At 41.6% G+C, this 15,120-nt stretch overlaps 1 protein-coding gene across 6 annotated transcripts in view; it reads left to right on the top strand.

Moving 5' to 3' along the window:
- Positions 1-15,120, top strand: part of IMPDH1 (inosine monophosphate dehydrogenase 1) — a 227,441-nt gene that overhangs the window by 209,811 nt on the left and 2,510 nt on the right. For 5 of the 6 annotated variants that reach the window (XM_073619289.1, XM_073619292.1, XM_073619293.1 and 2 more), the window contains one exon: positions 5,086-5,102. The exons of the other annotated variant lie outside the window; for it this stretch is intronic. In XM_073619289.1, coding sequence (XP_073475390.1) covers positions 5,086-5,102 — 17 coding nt within the window. The remainder of the gene's footprint in view (positions 1-5,085; positions 5,103-15,120) is intronic. 6 annotated transcript variants of the gene reach the window in all.

Genomic DNA, 15,120 nt, shown 5'->3' with positions numbered 1-15,120 from the left:
TTCACATGGGTGCTTGGGGGTGGCTGTTGGCAAGAATCTGCAGGCATACACACTGTGCCACCAGCAGCTGTCAGCGACCGCCAACATGATTGTACGCTGTATTGTTCAATGGCTGGAACCACCACTGTTGCATGTTACTGCTCCTCTGTCACGTGCGATTAGAGCCGTCAGCCAACCCATGGTGCAGATAGTGGGTGTCCAGGGTTGGTGTTTCTGCATTTCAACTAATTGGTCAGATTGTATGCAGCTACAGTAGAATGTGTTACTGCACCCAAAGGTGGCATTTAGCTGCTTCCAAACCCAGCAAAACATCTGCACTCTGGCTGTGTGAATGAAGTAAAGTGATTCTATTAATGGGAAGAGCAGTCAAGGAGAGCAGAGTATGCTTGTTGAGTATACAAAGCTGAATATACTCTGAAGAGTACTTTGTCCTAAAGCAGTGGTTCTCAACCTCAGTCCTCAAGTATCCCCAACAGGCCATGTTTTGGGAATTTCTCTTAGGTATAATAGCTGTCAAAAATACCAAGCAATTGACTCTGATTAAAAGCACCTTTTGCAGGATAAAGGAAAACCTGCAAACATGGCCTACTTGAGGACTGAGGTTGAGAACCACTGTCCTACAGGAAGGGTGAGTACTGAAGGGGATGTCTTACTGGACTGGAGGCAAAATCCCTCATGTGACCGTGTCACTTAGCTTTGGGACTGTTTTGGATTTGTAAAATTAATCCTAATTTTTATAGTACTCCATAGAACGGGATGTTAGAAAGTATAGAATTGCCTAGTTGATTATTTATTTTAAATCGTTATGGACTGTGTGGTAGGGGTGCTGAAATTAATCGTTGCATCGATGCATCGCGATTCGGGTGTCCCCGATGCGGCATCGATGCATAAAACCCCGAAAATCGATGTTTGGTGACGTCATTAGTAGCCCCGCCCCTCCCGGGAAAGCGCTCGAGAAAATTTGAAAAACCGTCTTTATTTTAATAATTATATTACAAAGGATGGTGTGCACTGTGCCCCCGCTGTATGTGCTTTTTTAAAAAACAATTTAACTTCATACCGAACTTCGCCGGTATACGATCATGTGACTCCCGGCCCGCCCCGCCCCTCTCCGCTCTTTTCTTCGCTCTCCGCTTCCGTCTCCTGAGTCCTGACGTCAGCGGGGATTTCTCAGTCCCGCCCGCCTCTCTTCTGATAAGATAACTATAGTCAGCGGGCGGGACTGAGAATTCCCCGCTGACGTCAGGACTCAGGAGACACGTGAGCGGAGAGCGGAGAGAGAAGAGGAGAGCGGAGAGGGGCGGGACGGCCGGGAGTCACATGATCGTATACCGGCGAAATTTGGTATGATGTGACAACGTTTTTTAAAAGCACATACAGCGGGGGCACACCATCCTTTGTAATATAATTATTAAAAGAAAGTAATTTGGGGGGGGGGTCAGTGATGGCTGCGTTTGGCGGGCACAGGTGGCTGTGTTTGGGCACAGGTGGCTGCATTTGGGCACAGGTGGCTGCATTTGGTGGGCACAGGTGGCTGCGTTTTGGCACAGGTGGCTGAGTTTGGGCACAGGTGGCTGAGTTTGGCGGGCACAAGTGGCTGCGTTTTGGCACAGGTGGCTGAGTTTGGCGGGTACAAGTGGCTGCGTTTTGGCACAGGTGGCTGAGTTTGGGCACAAGTGGCTGAGTTTGGGCACAAGTGGCTGAGTTTGGGCACAGGTGGCTGCGTTTTGGCACAGGTGGCTGAGTTTGGCGGGCACAAGTGGCTGAGTTTGGGCACAGGTGGCTGAGTTTGGCGGGCACAAGTGGCTGCGTTTGGGCACAGTGGCTGCGTTTGGGCACAGGTGGCTGCATTTGATGGGCACAGGTGGCTGCGTTTGACGGGCACAAGTGGCTGTGTTTAACGGGCACAAGTGGCTGCGTTTGACGGGGGAGGTTCAGTATTTTTCAGTTTGTTTGCACCCCCCAAAAAAATTTTGAGCACCAGCCGCCACTGGTCAGCACAGAGACAGTACAGGGAACTTCACAGGGCTGTTTGTCATCTGTGGATTCTTTCCCTTTTGACCTCCCAGCAGCCGTGTGTGTGAATCTCTGTACCCTGTAGTGCACCGGATTACTGCACTTTTTAGGGAGTGAGGTTATTTTTAATTCAAAGCGGAGTTCCAGTCAATTTTTTGTTTATTAGAAGTCAGCAGCTACAAAAAAAGTGCATGTTCTGACTTTTAATAAAAAGACACTCACCTGTCCCACAATCCAGCGACGTGGCCACCCAAACCCTCCATTCTCTCCCCCGCCTGTCCGCGGTGCTGGCAATACTACTGTGGGCATCCGGCTGTGACAGCTTGCAGCTTCACAGCCGGGTGCGCATGTCTCACTGTGCTGTCCTGCATAGCCGGGCAATCTTTTGGGAACTGTGATGTGTCCCAGAAGATTGCAGGGTGGAAGGGCCACCTAGGCGGCCCAAGCGGAAGTGGGAGCTCGTCGGTAATCGTGATGCATCGTGATGCATCGCGGAATCGAATCGAATCGTTGACCAGATAATCGTAATCGAATCGAATCGTGAGACCAGTGAAGATGCGCAGCCCTACTGTGTGGAGGGTTAACTCTCTGGAAACAAAGTGGGTTTTTCTGCTATTCTGATCAGAGCAATGAAACGGTATGTAAGTATTTTATTAATAATTTTTTGACCCAGAGCCTTTTCCTCCTTTATAATTTCCTTGAGTCATGTGTTTTTATTGTGGGTTTTTTTTAAGGTTACTTAGATGGAAAAAATAGAAAATTTATTTTCCTGTAAATTTTCCCAATTCTTCCCAATGCAACTTTTAGTTTGTATAACTCTAGCTTTTTCGCCCAAAATATAGACAAAGTTGATTGAAAGTGTATCTCCCGTAATTTTCACTGTTGTGCGATCACGAAGGTTCAGCAAGGACTGGCTAAATTGCGATCCATGTATGACCACTGTGGTTGAATTGACTTCTGTTCAACCACCCTGTCGGAAAATTGCTCCTTGATCAGCGCTGCAGGCTACCGATTTGTGTAGCTCTGACCTGTGCATTCTAATGAGAGAAGTCTCCTCACTGTTAGAATACAATGACAGAGTGGGGAGAATTCGCAATCGGGTCAGTTTTTGGGTTAAACGGCAGAAACTAACTCCCCTGGCCAGCCCAGGCTCCTTAAAGGCATTACACTTGTGTACATGAGCATTTGCTATTGGTATAGTAAGTGCAGATGTAATCACAGTAAATGCAAGATGTCAGTTACCAGCATCTGACGTAATTGTTGTGACCAAGTTTAATGTTGAGAGAAAATTTTATTTTATTATAGTAAAGATACACAGCCCCTGTTTCTGTACATGGCAAGTAATAGATTCCTATAGTGATGGTCTGTTGCTGCAAGATTAGACTCTAACCTAGCTGCTTTTACAGGTGATGCAGCATTTCCTCTATGCATAATGTAGCTGCATTGTGTGATAACGGTCAGTTATGGCGCACTCTAGGTTACCACCTTTTTTTTAGTCGGATTGCAAGCCCAGAAGTTGACGTTTCAGCCAACAGAAGCGGCCGAGCTTAGTTTTAAAATGGCCACTAATACTACCTCTACAAAACAAAAAGCAACAAGGGTGCATCAGCCTAGTGCATCATCTAAGACACCATTTATTAGCAAATAAAAGAATAAACAAATATACTCAAACATGGGCAGATAATAAGCTCATCACATATGACAGAAGGAACGTTGACCAGGGCTGATGCCTGTGGTCCCAGAAAGTCACAGATGACCTCTATAGGCATTTGGAAGATGCTGATGTGTTTCGAGGGTTCCCCTCTTCCTCAGAGCTGTTTTGTTGTGTAGTGTTCTGGATTACCCCTGTCTGAGGAGAGCTGCAAGGTGTAGTAAGCACCTGATAATCTGGGGCATATTTCAGCCAATACGAAAACTAGAAGTGGAGACCAGCTACATCCACCTTATGTATCACCCTAGTGTCTTGTTTTCTTTAACTATACCACCTCTGTTTTAAATGTGCAAAGAGAATACGGAGGTTGTCATTGCTGAACTTTCCTTGAGAATGCTAGCTGCCTGACTCTTATGTTTTTTGCTGATCTGCAAACTTCCAGATCTCATAGTATACATATCCTGGAAACTTGCCAGCCCGAATTCAAGCATTTTTATTTTGGGATGGTTTAGCAGCTAAGCTGTAAATAGGTGTAAACTGCTTGTAAACCAACAGCTAAATATGCAAATGGCTTACTTGATGTTTAATTTTATATTTTGCTTGTGAAACGGTGATAAAGAAAGCCATCCCTGCTAGTGATGCATTTCTCATTTATTGTATACTTCTAAAAAAAAAAAAGAAAAAAAAAAAACTTTTCTGAACTTGAAATTTAAACATACTATTGTGCACGTTTGATGGTTTTTATTCATTTTTTTGGCATATATAGGACTATATTTATTTTCATATAGTGTATTCTTTTACCTATTGTTGGCTCCTGGAATGGCCTGATTCCTTAAAGCAAAACTCCATGCAAATATTAAAAAGAAAAAAGAATTGAATATAAAATATTTGAATATTGACGGTGTACAATTTACTTGACTACTGCCAGTGTCATTACCTGAAATCTGTCTTGTGAAAGGGATTACAAAATTCTGCATTAATAGTCAGTCCAGTTCCTTGCTTTCTGCTGTCAGTCTAACATTTTGAAATAGGAGATGTTTACCTAGTTTACAAGATGACACAGGTAATGGCCTACAAGTCAAGTATTGTCCTTTTTTTAATGGTCCAATGAACTGACTTCAGGTGGGGTGACAGAGGAAGCAACAGAGCTACAATAATGATTACTGTTGTCGCCATTCTAGCTAGAGACCAATCAATGGTTTCTAAATCCAGGATGGCATATATAAAATGTATAGATTTTATTTTTGTTTATTTGTTTGGCTGGAGCCTTGCTTTAATTTCAGATTATTGTGTCCTTCCCTGACCTAGGAATTTTGTATTTGTGCTTATTTTGGTGATGGTGGTGGGAGAGCTCAAATTTAATAAAATCCCAGACAGCTTTTAATCTTCTCTTTCTTTTGTACATGCATCCATTCTAGATATACATTCCTACCATGTAAGTAACAGAGTATTTATGTCTTGTGTTCTGAAAGGTCCATGGACCAAAAAAAAAAAACAGGGTTATGTACAAAGAAAATGAGGGTGGGTTTAAATTCTACAGCAGGGAAATATGGCCCTAAGTAAGACAAATATAGAGGCCCAATAACGCTTCTTATCCTACACATGTGTGATAATTTGCTTATCAGTATATGATGCCAAGTTGTATTTTTACTATGGTTAATAGTTCTCACTGCCATTGCTATAACACCTAAGCAGTATGGTAATAGTTCTCACCGCCATAACTAAAACCCCTAAATTGGCTATAATTATTTAGGCTATCAATAAATTACCAAAACATTCAAGCTTTTAGGTTATATGAATCGCTAAGGCCCCTTACACTCAGGACAGGCTTCGTTCGAGGTGATTGCTCTGTGTGCGCCTTGCTTATGCAGAGCGGACACAGCCCACTCTCCTCTATGGGCGGTCGGATGTAAACAGGCCGCCGGTCTGTTTACACCCAACTGCCATCCAATCCACCAGATGGATTGGGGAATGGATCCCATCTGTCTGTTTTTATAGCAGATTGGATGTCGGCAGGTGTCAACGGACACATGTCCATTGACGTAATGTCCCAAGAAAAAAGGGAATATATAATCCAAAAAGGACAACAGTCCGCAGTGAGGATAAATAATCTGTGTATCGATCCTGTCTGCTTCCCAACCGTCAACTTGTATATCATCAACTTTAGCGAATAGATGGAATACGCTTACCAGTGAGGTTGAATTCTACTGCCATAAGCATAGAATCAATGGAGCTTGATGCCACCCTGGGCAAAGTAGTGAAGTGTTGGAGGCAAGGGTAGAGCCTCTACAGGGCCGGGACGTCCCCTCTTTATCCACCGAAGCAGAGCCAAAATGGATTCCAGAAAGTAAAGTGGTTTCTCAGTTCTTTTCAATGCTTTGTACCATTGCTGACAGCTGAAATGTAAGCAGAACAGTTGCCGGTAGGTATCAGTCATTGGTATCAGCGAGTACCTTTTGTTATTCTGAAGTAATCCTTCAGAAGGATTACTTCAGAATAACAAAAGGTACTCGTAATCCTTCAGAAGGATTACTTCAGAATAACAAAAGGTACTCGCTGATACCAATGACTGATACCTACCGGCAACTGTTCTGCTTACATTTCAGCTGTCAGCAATGGTACAAAGCATTGAAAAGAACTGAGAAACCACTTTACTTTCTGGAATCCATTTTGGCTCTGCTTCGGTGGATAAAGAGGGGACGTCCCGGCCCTGTAGAGGCTCTACCCTTGCCTCCAACACTTCACTACTTTGCCCAGGGTGGCATCAAGCTCCATTGATTCTATGCTTATGGCAGTAGAATCCAACCTCTCTGGTAAGCGTATTCCATCTATTCGCTAAAGTTGATGATATACAAGTTGACGGTTGGGAAGCAGACAGGATCGATACAGATTATTTATCCTCACTGCGGACTGTTGTCCTTTTTGGATTATATATTCCCTTTTTTCTTGGGACATTACGTCTACATGCACTTTGAACTTTATATTCACTGTTAATACATGTGTGTTTTAGCGCTACAATTTATTTTATATTCGTTACCTTTTTGTCACATGGTTTGTAGCAGCTGTTTTTTGTTTATTTGGATAGCGCATTAATCATTTCTTTTTTTCACATGTCCATTGATACCCACTTCTCCGTAGTGGAGACTGGAGGGTCCGATCTGGTCCGCCTGAAAAAAACGACAGGTGGACCTGATCAGTCTGCCCTTGTGAAAAGAACCCTAAATTTTATGAATGGTGTATGTACAATTCAGCTCAAATTCTGGATCAGTTTAACAAGGTTCACTTTTAAAAAAAAAATAAAAAATTTAAAGCCAAAACCTGCTTGCATAATGTTTAGCTTAGTGATTCATGGACAATTTTTCTCTGGAGTAAAATGAGTCTTGTTGAAATGTTGTGGTTGTTAACTTGGTAAAAATATAAAAGGCCTCAAGTGTGACTAATCCCCCTTCCCTCAACATGTTCAAAGGGCTGCATGATAACATCTGTACTTTAATTACAGATACTCTAGAAAAAGCTCAAAGTAATGCCTAGTACACCATGAGGATATCTGACGAAAAAAACACATTCGGAGCAATCGTCTGATAATCTGATCATTAGTACAAAGCTTTCGAGAGCCGATCGTTGACAGTTCATGCTAAATTTTCCAATGGGACAAGCACAAAGATTTTCCTTGTAAGATAACAGAACAAACAATTTTTGTGTAATTTGGTATTTGTATGAAACAAAATCATGGGACCAAAACCACGCATCCTTGGAAATGAAAGAATACAATATATTACATCGCTTCTGAAGTTGTATTCTGTGTTTTATGAGAATTTTCAGAACTTTAGTTTCCCATTTAGTTTTGATATGAGACTAGCATGCAAGGGGAAAAAAATGGACGATCATTTGTCCAATATTCTCATTTGTGTGTACTAGGCATTATTTTGCATTTTAGACTTAAGAATAACCCTTATACCTTCACCATTGTACATAGGACTTGTAGCTAAAACTACGCATTTTTTCTTTTTTTTTTTTTTTTTTTTTTTTTTTTTTTACATTTTTAAGAATTGCAGAAAGTGCTGTTATATGGGAGGGTACCTGACCTGTTACCAGACCTGTCCAAGAAGCAGCCAGCTGGGATGCAGTCATTGCATTTACGTGACTCCTGAGGCCCAGTGGTTGGCCCACCACTGACCGCACATAGAGCGGTGACAGGCAGCAGGAAGCCAATGACTGAATCCCATAATTTCATATTTAACCCACAAATGAAATGTTTGAATTTTACTTTGATGCCCCGTACACATAATACTAGACTATTGAAATCGCAGGCAGAATTGCCCAAACTGCGGCAAAACATGCATTTAAAAATCACACCAAGCTCCTCGCATAAAAAGGTGCTTGAATGGGCAGCCCTATGTGTGGAGTGCGTGAAAATCGTGCAACAAAAATCGCAAGTGGGGAATGCTCGTTCCTACTACGCAATATGTAAATGGGGCCTGAAGGGAATTTTTAGGGGCCAGTCTTTTTAATGTGAAAATAAAATAAGTTGACGTTCCTTTTTGCATCTGCACTGTCTGACTTATTTTGCTCACTATTTGTATATTACACCACACAAACTAGTTTTGTGACATTTTAACAATTCATTTTTTTTTTGTTTTTAGTTTTAATTACAATTTGGCTTTTCATAGCCTAACACTATATTTCCCATGAGTTGGTTCATTGTACGTTTTTTGCATACCCCATTTTTACATGGGCCATTGTATTTTTGTAATTCCTTTAAGCAGTTATTATGCACAAAACCCACAGACAAATTACCAGTAAATACAGACTACTGGATATTTGTATAAGATAATGCAATGTCATACAGACAATATGAGGAAAATTAACATAACCTAGCTAGTCTGTTGTTGTTTTTTTATTTCTTTCATGTAGACTTGATTTCACTTGGTACTTGCTTTTATGGCCGTGTATCATTCTTTTCAGCCATGTTTGATCATGTGGAGTACAGAACCCAAAAGGCATTGTTTCAAAACTACAATTGCACATTCTCCGATCTAGTTTTCCTTTCATATAAGGCTACATTTGCACGTACGGCTAGTGCCGTTGCGAATGACATTGGCAGGAATCTACTAATCCCTGCAGTAGTTTCAGCCAGCTGTGAGTGGATAGCTGCAGCCAAGCCCTGAACACTTTAATGACAGGTCAGCGACTGCAGCTATCCGTGGCTGTCCGCCCAGACAGCGATTACCTATGACGATTGCTGCTGGACGCACAAAGTATGTCCAGCAGCAATCTCCACAGGTAATCGCTGGCTTGGTGGACAGCCACAGATGGCTGCAAATTCTGTTCTATACTTATGCACATGATTGTCATTAATGGGGTTGGGTTTGCAGACATCCATGCGTTTATGGTCCCCTTAATTTTGTCTGTATTGCTGATTTATAAAAACCCGATTTTATCTTTGTGTTTTTGCAATAAAGATTTGGCATTGCTTTACATGTCTGCATGAAACTTTCACTGTATTTTGTGCCTTTCTGGTCAAGTCAGTCACAGAATAAGTTATAATTGGTAGCACTCTCCATAAATTTACGGCCTGGTTCACACTAGTGCGACTTGAGTCACACAATCACATGACAAGGGAAATCTCATTGTTTTCAATAGGGCATGTGCTCATTAGCACAACTCGGAAGGGTGTGATTTTTTTTTTTTTTTTTTTTTTTTGGAAAAGGTTCCTGCACTACTTTTTGTGCAATTTTGAGTGTCACTTGTCCTCATAGAATATGCAAAGTTGCATTAAAGTCACACCACATGAGTGTGAACCGAGCCTAATGCTGTATGCTCTGTCTGTATGGACTACTACAATTTGATCTCTGTGCAAGCTTACTTGTGTTTCACAGAATGAGAATTATTAATCTGCGCATATCCCAGTAGCTCCCCCTTTTGGCAACCCCCTGTTTCTACCGGGTATGTAACCTGACAGGTACGGTTGGTGGCTGAATAAGGGAATGTACCATATAGGTGATTATTTTGAGAAGCTTGGAGATGCTCCATGCTGAGAGCTTCCAGTTCCTACAAATGTATTACTTTTTCCAATCCCTACAGAAAGACAGCCCTGATGTGGCAGTCCCTACTGTGTTTGAAAACAAATGCATGCAGGGTGCTGCTCTGTGGGAGAGCATCTCGCTATTATATACGACTCATCACCAATAATGATAGATTATCCTACCAGGTGGCGTGGGAAAGGGATCTGTCCATAACCCCTGAGGCGGAAGACTGGCGTAAATGGAGCACGGGGATTCATAAAGGCATTCTGAATGTAGCCTTGATAGAAGCAGGCTATAAAGTCCACGCCAGATGGTACTTGGTGCCAGAGTGTTTGTCAAAAATGTATCCAGGCACCTCAGCCGTATGCTTCGGGGGCTGTGGTCAAATTACATATGTGGTGGGCGTGCCCTAAGGTTCGCTGCTTTTGGATAAGGGTACATTCGCTGATTTTCTCTGTCACGATGGTCAATATCCCTAAAGAAGCGAGTGTAGCCTTAATAAATAAGCCTGTTGAAAATATCCCTCGACATACACAGACCCTAATTTATTTTATGTTCTTGGCAACTAAAATCGCTATAGCCACAGCATGGAAAAGCTCTGTCATAGATATGGCCTTGATGAAACAAACTTGTGTGGATCATGTTAAATGAAAAGGTAGTGAGTATCTTACGAGATGAGCAACCATCCTTGACAAAATTTGGTCTCCTTGGCTGGATTATTTGCAGGTCCCAGGAGACTGATGCCGATCATGAGGATCCCCAGACTTTTCTTTTTTTCTTTTTCCTTTTCTTTTCCATTTCTATTGCTCCTTTGATCCCCACCAATCTAGGAATCATGATCTGTCTGCTCGTCACCCCCCCCCCCCCTTTTTTTTTTATCTTTCTTGTCCTTTTTTTCTTACTCAAACAATTTTTTAAAAACTAGGGAAACGGGGGAAGATATTTAGAGAAAAATGGTCACTGGACCAGAACCCTCTACATCATTTTTCGAGGGCCTACTCACAATGATTATGTTTCAGCAAGGTCTCCACCTCAGAATCTTCCTACCCTCATTGATCCTTATTTTGATATACAGGGCAATAATCCTGACTGCTACCTCTAATGTCTTCGTAATGTACTATGTTTATAACCCAAAGCTTATTTTTCTCGTTTATTTCTGTTGATACCCACATGTTCCACTGTGACCTTACTAAAGACCTAACCGGTTTACCAAGATCTTCCCCTGATGATTCCATACTCTCCTCATTTGTTTTTGTATCAGTTCTTGTTATATGATTCAGAACATGCAAGGATTGTTTGCTGCTCTGCACAGTGTTCATTTACTCTGCACTTTTCAAAATACCAGTAAAAATTATTGAAACAGAAAGTGCACATCATGAAAGGAGTTTTTCTCTTCCTGGTTAGCACTGCAATGTAGTCTGGGCATACAGCCAAGATGGCTGATTAGAGGAAAGGCACACACCCCCTCTCTTTATAGGTAGAGACTTTCAGAGCAGATCTTTGAGTAGCTGTTTATCTATTTATAGCAGCCTCCCCAATAGAAAACTCAGGCTGCTTTATTTATATGTGACAAAACTTGTCAGAAGTTATCAGGCTGTTTACAAAAGAACAGAGCAGGAGACAGCTACGGGACATAGTACTTTGAAGAGAGATAACAAAACCCTGCAGATATACAGTTAGGTCCATATATATTTGGACACAGGCACAATTTTCATACTTTTGGCTCTGTATGCCACCAGAATAAAATTAAAACAAAACAATCCAAATGAATCTGAAGGGCAGACCTTGAGCTTTAATTCAAGGGGTTGAACATGAATATCAAGTACAAATTTCAGGAACTGCAACCATTTTTATACACAGCCCCCCCCCCCCCCCCCATTTTCAGGGGCTCAAATGTAATTGGACAAATGAATAAATTCATAAATAAAATGTTAATATTTCGAAAATCCTTTGCTGGGAACAACTGCCTGAAATCTGGAACCTATGGACATTACCTGATGCTTTGCCAGGCTCTAACTGCAGTTGTCTTCAGTTCTTTGTGGGTCTTTCTGCCTTTAGTTTTGCCTTCAGCAAGTGAAATGCATGCTCAATTGGGTTGAGATCAGGTGACTGACTCAGCCATTGCAGAATATTCCACTTATTTTTTCCTTCAAAAGCTCCTAGGTTGCTTTTGCAGTGTGTTTTGGATCATTGCCCATCTGTACTGTGAAGTGCTGTCCAATCAACTTTGCTGCATTTGGCTGAATCTGGGCTGACATATCTCTAAACACTGCAGAATTAATCTTTCTGCTTCTGTCACATCATCCATAAATACCTGTAACCCGGTGCCACTGGAAGCCATGCATGGCCATGCCACCACACTGCCTCCACCATGTTTTATAGATGATGTGTGTACTTTGGATCATGAGCTGTTCCAAGCCTTCTCCACTTTTTTTTTTTTTTTGTTTTTGTTTTGTTTTGTTTTTTTCTTCTCGTCATTCTGATACAGATGAATCTTAGTTTCATTTGTCCCAAAGAATGCTTTTCCAAAAATGGTCTGGCTTTTTTAGATGTTTTGTGGCAAAGTCCAATCTGGCTTTTCTGTTCTTCAGGCTTATGAATGATTTGCACTGTGTAGTGAGCCCTCTGTATTTGCTCTTGTGAAGTCTTCTCTTGATTGTAGACTTTCATTGATACGCCCACCTCCTGGAGAATGTCCTTCACTTGTCTGGATGTTGTGAATGCTCTTTTCTTTACCATAGAGAGGATCCTGCGATCATCCACCACTGTTGTCTTCCATGGACGTCCAGGCCTTATGTTGCTGAGCTCACCAGTGCATTCTTCTTTCCTCCAGAATGCACCAAACTATTGATTTGGCCACTCCTAATGTTGCCTCTATATCTCTGATGGATTTGTTTTTGAAGCCTCACAATGGCCTGTGTCACTTGCATGAACAGCTCCTTTTGAATGCATGATGTTAGCTTCATGGCAATAAATTCCAAATGCAAATACCACACATAGAATCAACTCCAGACCTTTTACCTGCTTAACTGATGAAGAAATAATGGAGTAGCCCACACCTGACTATGAAACCGCTTTTGATTCAATTGTTCAATTACATTTGGTCCCTTGAAAGGGGGGGGGCTATTCTTAAAAGCTATAATTCCTAAACCCTTCCTCCGATTTGAATGTACATGCCCTCAAATTAAACCTGAGTATGCAAAATTTAGGATACGTGGACCTAGCTGTATGTGCCCAGCTCAAAATTCATAAATCGTGTTTACATCCACTTTAAGATAAGATTTGTCATGCTTGTGTGGATTTTATTTTGAAAGTCCTTTTTTAAGCTGCTATTATTTTAATAAACAGCCATTTAGACTGTTAATGAGAAACAAAATGTTATGGAGCAAATAGATTGCAAGCTGTTACTGTCGGATAGATGCTGATATGGGACATTCTAGTGGCCTTTCTAAAATGCAAGCTCTGAATATGAGAGTTAAACTGCTAATAAAACATTCAGTCCTGGGGTACAATAAGAAATAGTGCAGTCCTCCATCATCTCTGCAGATGAACAAAGTGTGACCCACTGCAAAAAAGCTCAGGTGATTACTCAGACTTGCAAAGCTACATTCTGAGGTTTCCTGTTTTTGTATTTGATATTTTCAGCAAACTGTAAATTTGGTAAATAGAAAGGTACTTTTTATTGTAATAACTTCTGTAGGAGTTATGTGTAGTTTTGTTTTATTGCACAAAATTAGTAAGACCTGTTGAGGGTCTTAACGTGTTTTGTCGATTTTGTTCAGCATATCGGTCACTGACCTAATATTTGTATGATGAGGACTCGTTTACAACTGTATAATGTAGCAATCGGACTTTTCTATATTAAAAAAAAAAAAAAAAAAAAACTTTCAAAATGGGACATCATACCAAAAGCTTAGATCCCGAACTTTTAGCAAAAATACTTCATTAGGCTTTTGTTCTGAATTTACCTATACAGTTCTTTGAGTTTCGTCAGACTTCACTTTGAGAAACCACGCAGCAATTTATACTTCTTTTATGAAATCGAATGCTTGTAACTTCCTGTGTTGTGAGCTGATGTCTCAGCTTTCTCAGCAATCTTTTGTGAACTACAAAAAGGAGGTGTTTTCTAGTCCAAAGCAGGAGAGCAGTCTATTCAACCTAACTATGTAACAAAGACACCGGTCCATCCAGTTCAACCTGAGTGAGTGTGGGTGCATGTCTAAAATTGTGTCATTAAGATAATTTTTTAAGGTACCCATATAACACTGACCATTTATGCAGCGCTCCACACATACATCGCACACCCACATTGGTCCCTACCCTCAAGGAGCCCACAATGCAAGGTCCCCAACTCACATTCATATACTAGGGCCAATTTATTTTGGACAGAAGCAAATTAACCTACCAGCATGTCTTTTGGAGTGTGGGAGAAAACCCACGCAGGCACAGGGAGAACATGCAAGCTCCAAGCTCCAAGCAGGTAGTGCTAATGTTGATGTTGGTAGTTGACAATGGTGCTTCGACATAGATACAGTACAGTGAGTGTATTCACCCAATTGTTACCGGCAGGGTCACTAGCTGGTAAAAAGCTTGAAACCCAAAACAAAATGTGCTACCACTTCTAAGGGATTGGTAAGCTGCAACATAATAGTTTTTCTTTTTATGTTGGATACATATTAATATCCAGTTTAATAAAGAAATGCAAAGAGAAAAATAAAATTCATATGAGTTTCTTTGCCCATTCAGTTCTCTTACCATGCCCCATTCCCACTAATATTTAACATATTGTGTACCCAGGCCTTTTGTGTGCCCATGTAAGTCCCTGAGAGTTTACACAGAAATTATGACCATCTCCTCCACTTGCCATATACTAAGTCAAGAGTGGAAAGGGAGAGGGTCACATTCCCCATTCCTGAAATTAGCTGGTGTTTTCAAGGGCACTGACATGTGAGTGAGATGAAGGTAAGTATTAGTGTGGTTGGGGGGGGGGGGGGGGGGGTAATTCTCCCCATTCATTCTGCCGCATTGGTGTGAAAGTGCAACTGCCCATTTCAACTCTAATACTGAGTGGTCACATAGCCTCTAACCACTCAGCTCTTGGGCCTTCATGCATCTGAGACCAGTGACTACCATTATTGCTCTGCTATTCCAGCACTCACTGATGTGTCGGGCTGGAGAGAGGGTGGGCATGGCTGGCTCTGAATGCCATGTGTTTTTTAAAGGTGGAGCCAGCTGTCAATCAGGCAGCCGGTTGGACCCTGACAATTTTCGGAATGCTTTGTGAGCCTGAGACAACTGTGCCCAATCAGCTGATAGTGGGCTGTAGGTCACTACCAACTAACTCCAGGTCACAAAAAAGTATATGTACTCCTGTGACCATCTAAAAAATGTGTTCTCCTTTTTAGGCAAGTGTCTGGTTTAATTTAA

This window comes from Aquarana catesbeiana, linkage group LG03 (assembly GCF_042186555.1).
Source record: "Aquarana catesbeiana isolate 2022-GZ linkage group LG03, ASM4218655v1, whole genome shotgun sequence".
NCBI classification, from domain to species: Eukaryota; Metazoa; Chordata; class Amphibia; order Anura; family Ranidae; genus Aquarana; species Aquarana catesbeiana.
The sequence above is the reverse complement of the archived record's forward strand: the minus strand, read 5'-3'. Positions and strand labels throughout refer to the sequence as shown.